Genomic DNA, 16668 nt, shown 5'->3' with positions numbered 1-16668 from the left:
TTATCCTAAACATTTTTAAAATATCATTAATTTTATTGAAATCCTTGCAACGTTTTAGAACCCACCAAATCTTAAATCTAAAATGACTTTTCCTAACAAATCTAAACCCTAACTTTTTAGGAAAAAATAAGGTCAAATTAATATTAATTTGTATTTTTGTTTACCAGTGAGAATAGAGAGAGAGAGAAAGGGGAAGGAAAGTAGAAGGGGCACTGTGCAATTGAGAAACGTTGCTGTATTCATTTTCTTAACTAATCGTCTTCTCTAACCAATCGTCATTACTGAGATCACACAGACAGAGAGAGAGAGAGAGAGAGTGGAGAGAATGGAGGTTCAGTTTCGGTAGAGAGAAACATTTTGAAGACGACCATGAACTGTCGGAGAATGTTAAAGTCCGTACAAGCCTTGTCTGCTCACAGCTTCCTCTTCTGTTTCACCCTCGTTTTGGTCCTCAAACTTGACCACACCGTCTCTTACTCCTGGTGGTTAGTCTCTCCCTCTCCCTCTCTCCTTGAAAGTCCATTTCTCTCTGATTGGCTCATGAATCCTAATTTTTTTTTTTAATTGTCTTTTAGATTTTACTCACATGTGCATCTTCTTAGCTGTGGAGACGAATTCTTTATGAGATCATCCAAAATTTGAATAATAAAAATGGAATAGTTTCTACTTAAATACGAATCTTACTTCTTTTGGGAACTTGTTTGAACTTTTTTTTTCTGTGTATAGGAGACATAAAGGTACAATTCTTATAAGGTTTTATGACAAGGAAACCTGACAGATTGTGTCACGTGTTCTTGTACCAAAGTACTGTATTACGGTTTATTTGATGACTGTAATGAAGATTGGCGGTGGAAATGATGTCATCTAGAAAGATTATGTCGTAGGGAGTTTATATATTCGGTTTTAAGAGCATATGGTTTTGTCTTCTTCTCTGTGTGTTTTGTTTCCTTATCCATTTCTTGGTATTGGTAACATTCATACAGAAGAAACATTACAAACATATCTGTTCCACTGATTCGGTTATGCAGGGTTGTGTGTCTACCTCTGTGGGCTTTCCACGCTGTTGTTTCAAGGGGAAGATTCTCACTTCCTGCTCCCATTGCTCCTCGTAACCGTCATGTATGTCTCTTCTTCCTATTGTATCAATATTTATTATCCACACTTAAGTGAAATTGGTATCTAATCAGGTTAGCCTTTTGATGGCATCTGATGATTCCCTTTTTTCTGTGTGGTGTACAGTGGGCTCCATGTCATGCTATTGTTGCAACGCCTTTGCTTATAGCTTTCGAATTACTCCTCTGCGTATACCTCGAGAGTGCACATGGTATATATGATCACGGCTTGCTTACTCACAGTTTCGTCCTGGTTTAATTTAATTTAATTTTGAGCTATTGTATTTGAGATGCAGCTCGTTGGCCACCGGCTGTGAGCTTGAAGATTGTGTTTCTCCCTTTATTGGCGTTTGAAGTAACTATACTTGTGGACAATGCCAGGTAAGATTGTATCAGTTGTTATACATTGTGCGTGATAAAATGAAAGTGGACTTTTATTGGAACTGTTTCTTTAGTGGGAAGAGCTTTTTATCTGCTATTATCTACTAAGTTCCTAATTAACTCACGTTTTTGTCTTCAGAATGTGTCGAGCGCTGATGCCTGGAGATGAAGAGAGCATAAACGATGAAGCAATATGGGAAGCACTTCCTGTGAGTCATGCTACATTTTTTTATTTAGTTAAGGCCTGAGCTTCTGTTCAAAGTATTTGATTCAGCAGCTTAAGACTAGATTCAAAATAAACTTTTCTGATGCTTTTTTTCTTTCCTGTCTGCAGCATTTCTGGGTTGCAATTTCCATGGTGTTCTTTTTAGCTGCTACAGTCTTCACCCTCCTAAAGCTGTCCGGTAATAATCTGCCACCTGAATATTTGCTAGAGTTTCAAGTAACTTACTCTAAAGACCACTATGGTCAATGGATTGTTAAGCTTTCTGTCGTATTTTTTTTAATATTATATTCATATCAGGTGATGTAGCTGCTCTTGGCTGGTGGGATTTATTCATTAACTTCGGGTATGCACTGTCTCTGCCTTTCTGCCAAAGATGTTTCTCCTAATGTCATTTAATTGAGTTGCTCGTGAATGTAACCAATGTGTATATACTGCCTGCAGAATTGCAGAGTGCTTTGCTTTTCTTGTTTGTACAAAATGGTCCAATCCAGTTATCCATAGAGGCTCACCTGTCAGAGAACCCGGATCATCTTCCACCATTACTAGATATGTTGTTTCAAACAGTGGCCTTTCAGATTTTTCAGAAGACGACATGCACCAAGATGGAACGTGTGGCTTGCAAGATATCGGTGGTCATATAATGAAAATCCCCCTTATTATATTTCAAGTTGTGCTTTGCATGCATCTCGAGGTACACACAACTTTTCTCCGACAAATTCTTGTGTTTGGGACATTACCAATGGTTTGAACTTTCAGGGGACTCCTGAAGCTGCTAAGTATATACCTGTCCCTGTCCTGTTTTCTCCACTCTTCTTACTGCAAGGCGTTGGTATTCTATTTGCTGCTTCTAAATTAGTAGAGAAGTTTGTTCTATTGCTGCGGGGCGACGATGATACAGGATTGTATTTTAGAATTTCATCCACAGCGCATGATTGCTTGGGTTTCTTACACCATGGATCCAGGTGATAAACATGTTTTTTTTTTGCTTCCTTATCAGTTTTAATGCACAAAACTCATGGAGGCTATTTGCTGCCACTGAGTTACTCTAACAAATATCAAGTTGATGACTAACGTTTGATCCTCTACGTGCTCAGGCTGCTAGGTTGGTGGTCAATTGATGAAGGAAGTCAGGAGGAGCAAGCTCGTCTCTACTTTGATCAAGAGTCCGGGTTAGTACAATTCAACCTTCTACATCTTCTAATGAAAATGGTTGTATCTAAACTGCTGAAGGTTTCATGAATAAATGTGTGCAGTTACAGTACCTTCTGTGGTCATCCGCCTGAAATAGTCAAGAAAATGCCTAAGAAAGATCTTGCTGAGGAGGTATACTACTTTTTCAATTACTTAAAAATATGTTGTTGTTTCCTCTTTTGTTAAGTCCTTTGTCCTCTGGATTCCTTATTTCTCAGTGCTCTTCACCTTTACTGCATCTGATCAGGTGTGGAGACTTCAAGCAGCACTTGGTGAACAAACAGAAATCACAAAGTTCAGTCAGCAGGAATATGAGAGACTGCAAAATGTAATGCTCTCTTCTTCTCACTCTAAAGGGGTTTAGCTTTCACAATCGTTCTACTTTGGTGTTAGCTTATCCCTTGGGACATGTTTCACTCTTTTCTGTGTTCCAGGAGAAAGTTCTGTGTAGGATTTGTTTCGAAAGAGAGATCAGTGTGGTATTGCTTCCATGCAGACACCGTGTTCTCTGCAGGTATTTATACTGGAAAAAAAAAACCCTGAGCTTAAAAGTATCATCATTTGCATTCTACCAAGTGCGATTGCATAATTTTTATGAGAGCATATCTGCTTGATTTTAGCGCTCATGTGTGGTTTTGGTGCGGCATGCTTTGTTGCAGAAACTGCTCAGAGAAGTGTAAAAAATGTCCCTTCTGCCGTGTAACCATCGAAGAGCGGCTCCCCGTATATGATGTTTAACGTCTAACATAACCCCCTCTTCGATAAGTGTATATATATATATATAAATCTGAGTTTTTCTTATTGTGCTTACTTTAGTGTATTTTTAAACGTACTGCTTTTAATGAAGGAAACTAAATATAGTACTAATGAAAATAACTTTACGTAACTACCATATGAATATTTTTTGGAAAACTATCTAATAATGTCAAGCAGATTCATTTTTTTTGCCGAAGGATGTGTTTATAAGAAGCTCCATGTTATTCATACCTTTCAAGTACACACAAAAGAAAAAGACTCAAACCAGAGACAGGACAAGAAACTGTTGATGTGGGAGTCAATCAACTACAGAACAATCGAATGAGTTGCTTACTGATCGGACTTTGAGAACCACATTTGCTGGAATGAACCTTAACAATGCCAATTTACTCCCTCCTATCCTACGCTTCGCATTTTTTTTTCAAGTGGATCGATTTGTCTGCATTTACTATTATCGGCTTCTGAAGTGACATATGAGGAAAAGAGGGGCTCAAATCTAAAAATGTGAAAATTGAGGCACCTGAGAAACTAAAAACAAAAAAATTGTATAGATAAAAAAGTAAACGCCGTTGCCGGGGATCGAACCCGGGTCACCCGCGTGACAGGCGGGAATACTTACCACTATACTACAACGACTTTGATGTTTGTTTCAGTTATTCACATATAATGACCATAAAAGACTACTTGTTTTGGTTTAGGGATTGAATTGATATAAGTGGGGCTAATTACCCATTCAAATGGAGGTGATGGTTTGTTATTGAATGGTTTATATCGGGGCTAATAACTCAAAAAGATATTGGTTTGCAAGATAAAGTTCAATGGATATTTTTGGCGGGTCATTATGAACTTTAACTGAGCAATTAGGACTAATAACTCAAAAGATACTTTTTGGCGGGTCATTACATATTTTTTTTTTTTAACAACGAAATGATAATTTTTAATTTTATTAATTTGAATGATTGTCACTGAATAATTTATCAGAATACAAAATGGTAATTATGAATAAGTTAACAGGTGAGTTTGTAACAAAATGAGCCAAAAGTTTATTAGTTTGAATGATTGTCACTGAATAATTTGTCGGAACACAGAATGATAATTATGGATAAGCTAACAGGTGATTTTGTAACAGAGCGTTGGACTTAAAATGGGCCAAACCTAGCCTATTGGGCTTTTTGTTTTAAAAATTATCAAAGCAACGCAAGAGAGAGAGAGACCTAACTCAGTACCGGCCGAACGAAATCGAGAGAAAAGCGAGAGAACGTGACGGCGAGGAAGAAGAAGAGAGAATGTGGTTCACCGGCGGCGGAGGAGGACTGAGGAAGCTCTGTAGAGCCTCCGCAACTGTTCTCGAGAACGAGATGAGCTGTAACTCTCTGCTAGTGAGATACATGTCGAGAGAGCGAGCTGTAAACGTGAGGAAGATAAACCCAAAGGTCTCGATCCAAGAAGCTCACGTCATCTCCAGCTCTCTCTACGAAGTCTTCAAGAAACACGGACCTCTCTCCGTTCCCAACACTTGGCTCCGCGCCCAGGTCTTAAATTGATTCAGATCCTTAGTGTTTGTTGTATCTGGTAGTATTGTGTTGATTGGATTGATTTTTTTATTTAGGGATTGAAATGGATGTGAATAGTGTTTGATATGAGAGATTGAGAAATGTGTTTTGACTGTGTGTTAAATTTGATAATAGGAAGCTGGGGTAAGTGGATTGAACAGCAAGACTCATATGAAGCTGATGTTGAAATGGATGAGAGGGAGGAAGATGCTCAAGTTAATCTGTAACCATGTTGGTTCCTCTAAAAAGTTCTTTCACACAGTTTTATCTGATGATGATCCTCAACAAGAGACACCACCAGTTGCTGCTGCTGCTGCTGCTGCTGAGAAGAACAAAAAAGCCTTCTCAAAGAGAAGAAGCAAATAAGGATCTGCCACAAGATCCCTGTGGACAATCGCGTGTTTGTTTTCATTTGGTATTTGTTTCTGTGTCCGAGGAAATGAATGTGTTTCAATCTCCCAGAGTGAACACTTTAGTTACTGGTGTAGAAATTTTTGAGGAAGTCAGGGTTTGTTTTTATCCTTTTGCTTCGTTCCCTTTGAATAAAAGAAACATCAACATGAGAATCTTGTGATTCACTGATTGCACTATGTTCTGTAGACAAGTTAGTTCTTCTAAGCCCAAGGAAGCCAAATACCTGATAGGTCCACTAGACATGCCACTGTATAATGATTGATTGGTCTGTCCTGAGTTCCAATGAAATGTAATAATAGTTGTCTAGCTCACAATTCTCATGGAAACCACTCTATAGAAACCACTCTATAGAAACATGTATGATATTGCTGAAAAAAGCATCCCTGACAACAATTCTATCATGAGATCACACTTGACATTATGTACACTATTACAGCCAATCCATAGGAGATCATCAACATAGAACCACATGACTCTCAAAGCCTCAAACACACAAACATCACACATTACAAAGACACCAAACCCTAAAGAGCATTCACCACACTTGTCATGGGTTGGTTTAAGCTACTTACACTACTGTACCCTCCTTTTTCTTCTTCTTCAACTTCATACCTTTCTGACTCGTCTGCCTCTGCTCAACAGACGTCGGTTCCACAAGCAGAAGCCGCGACATCACATATGCCAAAAGCTCTTCCCGGTGAGAGAACGTGAAGTCAAGGTGAGCATACTCAAACTCATTAAACGACACATCAACACCACCTTCTCTCATCACCTTATAATGTTTCCTCACCATAGAAGGCCGAATCACCTTATCTTTCTTCCCCGCCACTAAATCCACAGGCACGTCGATGAACCTGTAAGACTCCCCTAGATCAAGCGGTTCAGGAGAGCCGTAAACCTCCACGTTAGCTCTCCTGCTCCCGTAGTCAAACATCCTGAACTTACCAGTGTGTTTGATCTGAGCGAGATGCTGCGCTACACGAAAAGAAACAGCTGGCATATCGTTCATGTTGTAGTGAGGCAGACCCAAGACTCCAACCCAGTTCGAGCTGTCTCCACCAACCACATAACTCATCAGCGTTTGGACAAGCCCACCGAGAGCAGGGTAGTTGTGGAAGTCACGTGCTAACTTGTTTAAAAGCATCCTGAAGAATCTTGTAGGTATGTAGAAGGCAGGCACTAAGCGAGACAGTACCGGACTAACGAAAAGGAAGATGTACTCGACCAACGTGAAGCCTAAGTTGGAGTCCTCATGGAATCCAGCGGGTGAGAGTAGGATTAGTCTGGAGAGACGGTGTGGCTTCTCCTTGATTTTGCGAGTGATGACGTACATGAGAATTGCAGCACCACCTAGGCTATGACAGACGGCACATAGCTTATAAGGCTCCTCATGATTGATCTCCTCATCGGTGTTAGGTTGGCTGAGCTTTAATTCTGAAGTTTTGATTTCGTGGATTTTTTCTATCATTGCTGGGATGTCCTCAGTACCGTGCTCGTTAATGGAGTATCGCCAGTACCTGCATTTTGATCAAAGACTAATTAACACTAGCTTGCAAGCATTTACCTCAGGCAAAGCAGTTCTTTCTACAGTCTTCACTATCATAAGGAAACTAGCCAGAGTAAATAGAAAAGATGTGAAGCGAAGTTGAAATCAAGAACTCACTCTTTTGAAGATATGTTCTTGTTCACATGATCTCTTGAAACTAAACCTCGAAAGTTCCCTAAGAAAACATCATAGCCTGTGAAAGATAAGAGTGTGAGAATCCCAGCGGTTGGTATGTGAAATTAACAAATGATAGGAGAATGAAGAAATCGAAGAATGAACCTTGGTCATACGCAGCAAAAGCTGGAGATCCAACAACCCCATTAGATACCCATCTGAAGAAGAACGCACAGATTAAAAAAAAGAAGAATGAGAAGAACCAACGATGCAACATGGATATAGAAAACAATATTTCAAGAACCTTTCAGCTTAACAAGTCATCTAAAAAATGGACTATGAAACTCACCCCATTGAAGAATCCAAAATCCCATGCTGCAGATAAACAGCTTTCCTTGCATCACGTCTGCAAAGACAAATAAAGCACTTAATGATACATGAAATGGAAAGGATGCACCAGTGAGTGTCACAAGAAGGTTATACCTTGGTATCCTTTCCAATAGAAGAACATATCCATCCGATGTAACAACACGAATAGCTTCGTAAGGATACCTATAAAAATCATGAGAGAGATAAATATTTGAGAAAAGTAACGAAACAAGAAACACAAGACATCTGAGCTGCTCCTACCCCAGCTCTGTTATGACATCCTGACACGTTCGAGTATCAGTGTTCATAGTGTTGTATAACCGTGTGGGCCTTTCTGCAAGAGATGGATCCGCATCTCCTAAAGTAGCAGTCTGCACAGTTTCATCATCTGAAACGTGGTCATGCTTCTCTTTACGCCTGTGACTGGAAGGAGAGAACCATGATAACAATATTCCAAAAGCTTCCGATGGAGATAGAAGAAGATGCGTAGCCCTGTGGAAAAAATCAAAAATTGCTTCTATGCAGATCTCTATAGCAAGATGAAGATCCTGTAAAACAAAACAGAAAAGGTTTTAAACACACAAACATGACTGAACAGCAGTGTGATGCATCCACAGACCTCAACAACGCCGCGTCTTCTATCAGTAGCACGGTTGGGAACATCATGGTATTTGCTAGAGTTAGTCTTGCTAAAACGTGGCCTATGTTGGTTCCTTCTTGGGCTCGCAGGAGTTCTCGAGCTTCGTTTGAAGAACAGACGCAGAAAAAACTGAGGTACCCATAGCAAGATCCGTAAAGGGAGTATCAACCACCAAAGAATAAACGTAATCCAGTCAGACCAGTGTCCTTCAGATTTTGCGGAAGCACTGGCCCAAGAGAGGCGTGAGCATTGAGAAGAAGGTGAAGCAGGCGGCGGACCGTCACTCTCTTCTTCTCCAGAAGAATAGTCCAAGCTCGAAGTATCAGAATCCACAGAGAGCTCGTGAATGAAGTGATTGAAAGAAGAGACTCCACTGCCATCAAGAATTGAAAAACAGAGTTATATTAGAGGCTGGCAAGAATCATTACATGATTGTTTTTTTTTTTACTTTTGCATCCAGCGTGGTAAACGTGGTCCACGCAAAGTGGGTCTGAGCTCCCAGCCATGGAGACCTTCGAGAATATTAGCCTTCCCGGGAAGGAGTGTTAAGAGAAGAGCCGAGACTCCATTGATGCAACTAGCAATGTTGTTTAAAGACTCATACGTTACAGTTTTCACGGACCTGTACTAAAAGACAAAACATGAACCGAAAGCCATAGTTAGTTTAAGCTTTGTTACACAACAAAAACAACATAACAACCAGTAATAAAAAGAGTTATGTTAAGACATCAAACACCATCTTCTACCAGTAAAATATGTAATCCATCTATCAACAAATGAGATTATAGCAAAGTCTAGCTATAATTTCTGAGAAATTGATGAAGCTCCAGTTACAAAGATACTAAACTAATTTATCAAAAAAAAAAGAAAAAAAAAGATACTAAACTATAATTACTATAACAACAGAATCAGATTATCATATTGCGAGTAGAGCCGATGATGAATGCAAAATAATCGTTAAAAGAGGAAAGGACTTTACTCTTTTGAAACAGCGAGAGCGTTATCTACGATCCGTTGCATCACTTTTCTCTGCCCCACACTCAGAATCTATAGATTCAACGAAAAATAATCTGATTCGGCGAATTTTCCAGGAAAACGACAACAAGGAAAATTATATCCACCTGAATATAATCGATATTGGCTTGAGAGATTTGAGCAAATCGCGATTGAGATTTATTGCGGGATCAGGAATTAAAGGAAAACACAGAGACCCAATCTCTCGAGACTTCCCCCGAGAATCCAAATTAAACAAAAAAAAGATAATCGCAGATACACAATTAATTGAGGAGAATCCGATTTATTAGGGGGTGACACGTCGGCGATTATTGCCGTCCAGAAGAGGAGAGAGACAAGATGGGTGCACGTGGAGAAGTATTATTGGATAGTTTCGGATGTGACACGTTACCGACACGCGGGAAAAGGTCAATTTCACTACACAAGTACACAACACAACACACACCCAAAGGAGCAATGATTAAAATGACAGAATGCTTATTATGTAATTTTATAATTATATTATGATTCTTTTCATATTAATTATTTGTAATTTTACACACTTTAGGTTGATCAAAAAAAAAAAAGGGGTGATTTTTCAGACAAAATTTAAAATGAGATAACCTTTACGTAACGCATGGGCGTTAGATTATTTGTGAAACAGCAACCCAAATTTAATTGGTCGTGGCAACTATTGTACTTACTTTAGTGAATTTGAATGCTGCAAGAAACGTACTGCTTTTAATAAAGGAAACTAAATATAGTACTAATGAAAATAACTTTACGTAACCAACCATATGAATATTTTGGAAACTATCTAATAGTTCCAAGCAAATTTTTGGGCAAAAGATGTCCTTTTTTCTTCGCCGGAAACGTAATTTTCTGCCAACTTGCATATATGCAAAGACTTACCTAAATAAATAAAAATAATTACTTGTGTTACAAAAAAACAAGAATTACATAAGCTCTAACACTCTGAGTATATAATATCCAAAGGTCTCATCAACTTAGCACCAGAGCAGACGACTACAAATAATACATTATGGAATCAGTAGCCTACTATCAAAGTAGCACAGCCTTTAAGGGCCATTTCCTCTGAATGTAAGAAGTTCCATATTCTTCATAAATTTCAAGTACACAAAAAAAAAGACTCAAACCAGGGACGGGAGAACAAAACTGTTGATGTATGAGTCAATAAACTACAGAACAATCGAATGAGTTGCTTACTCAGACTTTGAGGACCACATTTGCTGGAATGAACCTTAGCAATGCCAATTTACTCCCTCCTATCCTACGCTTTGCAATTTTTTTTAAGTGGTTCGATTTGTCTGCATTTACTATTATCGGCTTCTGAAGTGACATATGAGGAAAAGAGGGCCTCAAATATAAAAATGTGAAAATTGAGGGACCTGAGAAACTAAAAACAAATAAAATTGTAGAAATAAAAAAGCTAACGCCGTTGCCGGGGATCGAACCCGGGTCACCCGCGTGACAGGCGGGAATACTTACCACTATACTACAACGACTTTGATGTTTAATTCAGTTATTCACATATAATGACCAAATCTTTTAAAAGTACTTGTTCTGATCACAAACCATCATATTATATGAATGAAGTCCAAAATACAAACACGAAGAAATCAAAGTGTTGCAACCAAATTAAACACACATCCTGTGTGCAATAACAATACCGGTCCACAGTCACACACACACACACACACACCAAGCCAATTAGATTTTGACCTTAAATACTCAGACCACCACTCTCTTAAACAAAGAAGAAAGAAACTTGTTCTCCAAGAAAAATGGCTTCTTCTATTCTCTTTGTCACTCTCTTAGTCTCCTTGTCTCCAATCTTTCTTCAGCAGGTTCTCGCTCAAGTCCCAGGCACTACAGCTACATGCTCCTCAATGCTTCTTTCGTTGGCTCCATGTGGTCCATTCGTGCAAGGCTTTGTCCAGCTTCCGGCTCAGCCTTGTTGTGACGGCTTAAACCAGATCTATAGCCAACAACCAACCTGTCTCTGTCTCTTCCTCAACAATACTTCAACTTTGTCCCCTGCTTTTCCAATCAACCAAACTCTTGCTCTACAGCTGCCACCGCTTTGCAACGTTCCAGCTAATGCGTCCTCTTGCTCTTCACCTGGTACATAGATGTTTCACATAAAGATTCGATTGCTTTCTTGAAATTTATGAGAAAAATCTTTTGATTTATAGGAGGAGAGGCGCCTAGTGATTCATCCTCAGTTGCTCCACCACCTTCTAGCTCAACCGGTTCTCAAGTATCTCCAGGTGCAAAGAACAACTCTGGTAAGCCACTTTACACCAAAGTTTCAGCATCTCAACAAGAATGGTTACTAATTTCATTTTACTTCATTAGCGACCCCAGTGGCTCAACTGGCACCAAGACCCACCAGCTTAATGGGGCTAGGTTATGATCTGAGATCCTCTGGCTCCAAGTCTAAGTTTCAGCTATTCATTCTCGCACTCGCAGCGATCCTACCAGGAACTCTCCTCATCTGAATCTGTCTTGCATATTAGCTACATTCACCTGTTTTGGGTTTTCCCTATGAATCAAGATCATTGTTCTTCTGTATGTTACGTTTGCAGTTATTGAAATGAAATCAGAAAACAGAAGAATGAAATAACAACACTCTTGTTTAATAGTCACTTTGATTCTGTAACATTATGAACACAAGAAGCTCATGAACAATTTCCTTATTGTCTTTTTTTTACCGACTAAAACTTTTATTAAACTATATCGAGATTACAATGTTAATTAGTCTAAACACTTAACTGAAACGTATACATTGAAAAAAGGTAAAATGATACCTGTTTTATTTTGAAACAAATTTTGAAAGTGAAATGATTTCTAGATACATCAAGATCTTAAAACATGTGTATTAGAAACATAAACTTAATCGTTTGTTATTAGTAATAAAAAAAAAACAGTTCAGAGTATGTCTTGGGTGCTTATTTGTTACAGTTTCAACTGAAGCTATTTCAACACTTCAGTTCACAAGCCTCCATGATCATAAACTTCATGGGATGGCGAAATCAGGTGGCTCCGTTGGGGGCTTTTAACGTTAAACCTCACTCACCCACAAAGCCAAGCTCACATGCGATGGCGAGATGGTCACTTCCCCATTTCTGCAAATTTCAAAGAAAGCAAAGGGTTCATAGAAGAAGAAAGAACAAGTAATTAAAGCCTAAACTTATGAATGAATTACCTCACTTGGTAGTCCACCTGTTCTTCTCAAAACATCAGTTGGCAAGGTTTCAAGAACCCTCACAGGAACAAGTTCCTTAGTGTGCCTGATTAACATTTACCATTTCATAAATATAACATGTCGATAGACTTACCATTATAAAATCTGATTAATGATTTATAGTTATCACAAGTATGACTTACCATATATAATCAACAGTTCCTTGGAACCTCGAATGACATGTTGTTGCCAATGGTTCACCGCATTGATCTCTCGTTCTCTGTGTACCCTGTAAGATCTCAGGTCTTATCATACTAGAAGGAAAGCAACAACATGGTGTTTGTTTCAGATACATTCGTTATAATCTAGTACAAAAGAAGCCCACAGTTCCTAAAGCTTCTCAGAGCAAACCACTTTATTTTTCTCTAGTATGTTTTTTTCTATTCTCCAGGTAAGGGAAACTTAATTTAGTTGTCAAGCAGTTGATAGACCAGCACATCGACCACATGCCTCAAGCAGTTGAGACCAAGAGAAAAAAGAACTTACAGGAACGCCAGCATATGCGCTGTTAAGCTTCAGTTGATGTCGGACATGAGTAGTTGCTTGACCACCAGTTGCAAGCTGTAGTTCTTCCTGGCTCCATTCATTGGTTTGCGATACACTGGAAAAATGGACAAGTTGTTTACTTAGACTAAATTGATATAACACGAGCCAAAAGAGAGAGATATAAGCGAACTATCAGTTCATCAGATAAACAGAAACACTACTCAGAGCAATCAATCATTTTGAAGAATTTCCAATTACCTAACTGCATAATGGTTTCTAAATGGACTCGGCTTTGTATCAAGCTCAGACTGACCAGAAATTTGCCTGCGGTCATGGAGTTGTGTATCCAACTGTCCAAAATGAAAAAAAAATGAATAAATAGAGTTTACTCCATATTCTGAAGACACTGGAAAAAAACTGAAACTCACATCGGCTGAAGCTACGAAGTCATAGATTGCGCTCTGTCCAGAACATTGAGTATAAAATGTCAGAAAATTTTCAGACAGAGCAATAAGTGATACAGCCAAAAAAGAAAAGGTTGGTAGAGATGACCTTTGGAGTGCTATTCAGATCACCTGCAATTGCCACTGGAATATTTCCCCATTCCTGTGATAGCTTGTAAGCCCTCTCTAGCAAGAGTCTTACCTAAAAGTTTGTAACATTCCAAATATTAACAAAACGAGCGAGATGCTGGATTTTCCAACAAGTTTCATCTATGCTGCCAGGCTGAGATTTACTCTTCACTAAATAATTAAGACACCAACATTTCTAAACTAACAATGTTCTATGGTTAAAGTCAACTTAATCAGAATTTTGTAAGCGCGTAGCAATACATACCTGGCCTAGCTTAATATCCCCACGCTTAGGATTAAACAGGACATGTATATTCCCAACCACTAGCCTTCGAGGACTTGTAGATGTTTGCCTAGAAGTCAACCAAATCACCGCATGTGAGCGTGAAATTTAATAAAGATCTGAACATATCTTCAATCTCCAGTAAAGGATCAGAAAAAAGAACCCAAACATACTCTGAAGATTGTACACGTAATTTAGATTCTGGGTCCTCACAGTTCATCTGTTTCATAACACAGGATCAAAGAGATGAATTCCAAAAGAATCCATACATACTCTAAAGCAATTAGTATTCTTGCAAAATACCAGGAGGGATAAAATTTGAAATAGTTCCCCCAAATCAAGTTTCAGCTTGCTCAGTTACATAAAATGGTGCATACCTCTAAAACACAAAGTTGAGCAACATTGTTTCGCAGGCCAAAGCTATCAAACTCTATTTCTTGATGATGTAGGAGTTTAAATCTGCATTCACAGCAAAACTATGACATGAATCGCGAAACTAAAAAGAGTAAAATTCCAATCCAAAATAAACTACATCAAGAACCACTAGAAAACAAAGCTATGACGAAATATAATAGAGAGTTCAAGATGGCTAGATTCCTGACTCCACTATATCAAGCTTTCCAGCAACACACCAAATATGACGTTGCCTAAAATATGAACTTACAGTTTCTCTTTCCAGAATATAGAACAACCATCAGTCGCCTCTCCAGTCCGACGCTATTAGAAATTAAGTTAAAAGAGCACCAAAAAAATGCATATGAGATTATGTGGTCTTTGGCTCATAGGTACCTTGTGAACACCTTCAAATCCCCTAAGTTTAAGAAGACTATCTAGATCATCAAAGCGGTCAACCTCCTGCACAAAAGCTAAAACATGATAAAGGCAAAACGTAGTTGTTGGATACAAATGGAACTAAATAATTTCGTCATCAGGCCGTTCCTCTGTTTCTATACCAATACAAAAAGAAGCCATTTTTGACATGATACGAATCCTCCAATGATTTAATGAAACCATAACGCAAGGGAGATACGTTAAACAAAGAGACAAACATTGCGTGCCCTTCTCATATATATATAGTATGTAATCAAGCTCGAAACTTGCCTGAAGACATAAGATGGTTGCGTTGTAGCGACTAATCTCTTTGCAGATGAGATGTTTCCGTCTACTCCACTCCAAGTGTTGCGGTGGAATGTTGTAATACAAGTCCATGTGGTTGGACGCATTGTCAACACCAAGTAGATTGTACGAAACCAAAACTAACTTATCTGAGACAATAAACAAAAAAAAAACATGATTCAGACAAAGTAAAACCGCCGTGTCCTAAAAAAACAAACAACTTGACGACTAGTGTTTATGTAAAGCCGTGACCTTTAAGGTTTCTCGAATTGCTTGCGGAAAACACCCATTGACGCTCGACGGAGCTCGAGGCCCTCTCCTTACGTATCCTTCGACGCCGGCGAGAGGACTTGCTAGGTTTATGGATGGGCCCCGGCGCGAGAGATGGGTGGGGCCGGTGTACTGGCTCGGAAATTGAAGATCGCTTTCGCTTGGAGACGGTGGTTACTGTGCGCCGCGCTGTGTTCACCGCCTTGTATCCGCCGCCGCTGCTCATGGCGCGGCGTTTGAGGTTTTCGTTGGTGGAGGGAGTTAAACCAAAAATTCACTCGGAGTTTAAATTGGGACGTATTCTCTTACCCGGACCGGTTTTCATCGGTTCAGTTTGGATTATTTGGTTTAGATATTTATTTTGATTTGATTGATTTAAATCATACTAGTGTTTATTGTTTGATGAGTCAAGAAACTTTTCATAACCAACAGAAATTAATTTAAGTATTTATTTGATTGTCGCTAACACAAAGAAGTTACAAAAAAAAATTATAGTAGTTTCACCACAAAAAAAAAACATTCATGTACTAATACACGATGTGGTACATCTATTTCTTTATGACTACAGTTTTGTTTGTCTATGTATTGTTTTAACTATAGACTAGATTATGACCCGTCCTTTGAAGGACGGATATATTTTTTGTTTTTATTTTTTTAAGAATTTAATTTTTATATTTGTGTTTTTGAATCATATTTGTTTTTAATATTAATTTAATTTAATTTAATTTTGGTAATTATATTAAATATGCCAAGTTGCATAACTATACATATTATATTTTCTTAGTAGTTAAATAACATAATTAGTCAAGAATATTTGTACAAAAAAAAATCCGACTTGGAATCGACCCGAAAATCAAAGTCTCATACTCTATTAAACATGGCTTATATACTTGAATGGTTCTTAAAGTGTTATATCCGAAGACCAATATTAAACCTAACTTGCATCGAAAATTGAACAATTTTTTGAAAAATGTTTGAAAAAATTACTTTTAAATATATTACGCTATATATATATAAATGAGTTAATATGGTCTTCATTAACTCTAAGTAAAATCACATTTAATAAAAAAATTTAATCAAATAACCTATTTAAAAACTGTTAAACTAAATGAGTTCATATAAATATTTATTTCTATTAGAAGTCCACTAAAACCTGTTAAACTCTATTTTAACATCATGTGCTTTGTTAATTGATAAACTTAATGTCTGTATAAAAGTTTCTTAATTTTAAATGCTTCTTATTTTTTGGATAATGTATAGATTACATAATCATTTAACTTATTTGGTATTGATCAAATTTGTTTTTAAAATTTTTCATATAACAAATATATGTGTTTGTTATAACTGTCTCAAAAATATAATAATTCATTTCCAAAAT

The 16668-nt window shown here is 38.0% G+C and overlaps 5 protein-coding genes and 2 non-coding genes across 8 annotated transcripts; 3 read left to right on the top strand and 4 right to left on the bottom strand.

Moving 5' to 3' along the window:
* Window positions 1-129: 129 nt before the first annotated feature.
* On the top strand, window positions 130-3802 carry BNAA07G31090D. Its single transcript, XM_013794225.3, has 14 exons — window positions 130-485; window positions 1029-1119; window positions 1240-1324; window positions 1409-1493; window positions 1633-1702; window positions 1828-1897; window positions 2017-2062; window positions 2161-2410; window positions 2476-2681; window positions 2814-2888; window positions 2973-3042; window positions 3158-3238; window positions 3345-3424; window positions 3570-3802. Exons 1-14 carry the CDS (start codon window positions 370-372, stop codon window positions 3646-3648), a joined length of 1404 nt encoding a protein of 467 aa, XP_013649679.2. The 5' UTR covers window positions 130-369; the 3' UTR covers window positions 3649-3802.
* Window positions 3803-4230: 428 nt separating this feature from the next.
* TRNAD-GUC lies at window positions 4231-4302 on the bottom strand. Its single transcript has one exon. It is a non-coding gene; the product is annotated as a tRNA-Asp (tRNA).
* A 543-nt stretch (window positions 4303-4845) lies between these two features.
* LOC106354314 lies at window positions 4846-5793 on the top strand. The gene is made up of 2 exons (XM_048736220.1): window positions 4846-5198; window positions 5355-5793. Exons 1-2 carry the CDS (start codon window positions 4953-4955, stop codon window positions 5583-5585), a joined length of 477 nt encoding a protein of 158 aa, XP_048592177.1. The 5' UTR covers window positions 4846-4952; the 3' UTR covers window positions 5586-5793.
* Window positions 5794-5979: 186 nt separating this feature from the next.
* LOC106354311 (lipase 3) lies at window positions 5980-9578 on the bottom strand. 2 transcript variants are annotated; one of them, XM_013794221.3, is made up of 10 exons: window positions 9424-9578; window positions 9282-9349; window positions 8751-8924; window positions 8282-8675; window positions 7924-8210; window positions 7777-7845; window positions 7643-7699; window positions 7459-7511; window positions 7297-7372; window positions 5980-7150 (listed from the first exon to the last, which is right to left on the bottom strand). In XM_013794221.3, exons 2-10 carry the CDS (start codon window positions 9320-9322, stop codon window positions 6202-6204), a joined length of 2100 nt encoding a protein of 699 aa, XP_013649675.2. In that variant the 5' UTR covers window positions 9323-9349; window positions 9424-9578; the 3' UTR covers window positions 5980-6201. The 2 variants fall into 2 exon arrangements, with proteins under 2 accessions (XP_013649675.2, XP_013649676.2); XM_013794222.3 differs by lacking the exon at window positions 9424-9578 and having other exon boundaries at window positions 8751-8929; window positions 9282-9333.
* Window positions 9579-10749: 1171 nt separating this feature from the next.
* Window positions 10750-10821, bottom strand: TRNAD-GUC. Its single transcript has one exon. It is a non-coding gene; the product is annotated as a tRNA-Asp (tRNA).
* Window positions 10822-11064: 243 nt separating this feature from the next.
* On the top strand, window positions 11065-12020 carry LOC106357247 (non-specific lipid transfer protein GPI-anchored 10). Its single transcript, XM_013796924.3, has 3 exons — window positions 11065-11440; window positions 11512-11604; window positions 11675-12020. Exons 1-3 carry the CDS (start codon window positions 11101-11103, stop codon window positions 11815-11817), a joined length of 576 nt encoding a protein of 191 aa, XP_013652378.2. The 5' UTR covers window positions 11065-11100; the 3' UTR covers window positions 11818-12020.
* Window positions 12021-12104: 84 nt separating this feature from the next.
* Window positions 12105-15627, bottom strand: LOC125576355 (carbon catabolite repressor protein 4 homolog 5-like). Its single transcript, XM_048736219.1, has 14 exons — window positions 15273-15627; window positions 15006-15169; window positions 14694-14759; window positions 14569-14621; window positions 14282-14363; window positions 14078-14124; window positions 13887-13974; window positions 13602-13694; window positions 13478-13510; window positions 13308-13399; window positions 13050-13164; window positions 12707-12792; window positions 12525-12609; window positions 12105-12444 (listed from the first exon to the last, which is right to left on the bottom strand). The coding sequence occupies exons 1-14, from the start codon at window positions 15514-15516 to the stop codon at window positions 12388-12390; spliced, it is 1305 nt and encodes a 434-aa protein (XP_048592176.1). The 5' UTR covers window positions 15517-15627; the 3' UTR covers window positions 12105-12387.
* Between the last annotated feature and the right edge of the window lie 1041 nt (window positions 15628-16668).

This window comes from Brassica napus, chromosome A7 (genome assembly GCF_020379485.1).
Source record: "Brassica napus cultivar Da-Ae chromosome A7, Da-Ae, whole genome shotgun sequence".
NCBI classification, from domain to species: domain Eukaryota; kingdom Viridiplantae; phylum Streptophyta; class Magnoliopsida; order Brassicales; family Brassicaceae; genus Brassica; species Brassica napus.
This window is presented reverse-complemented; position numbering and strand designations above follow the sequence as displayed.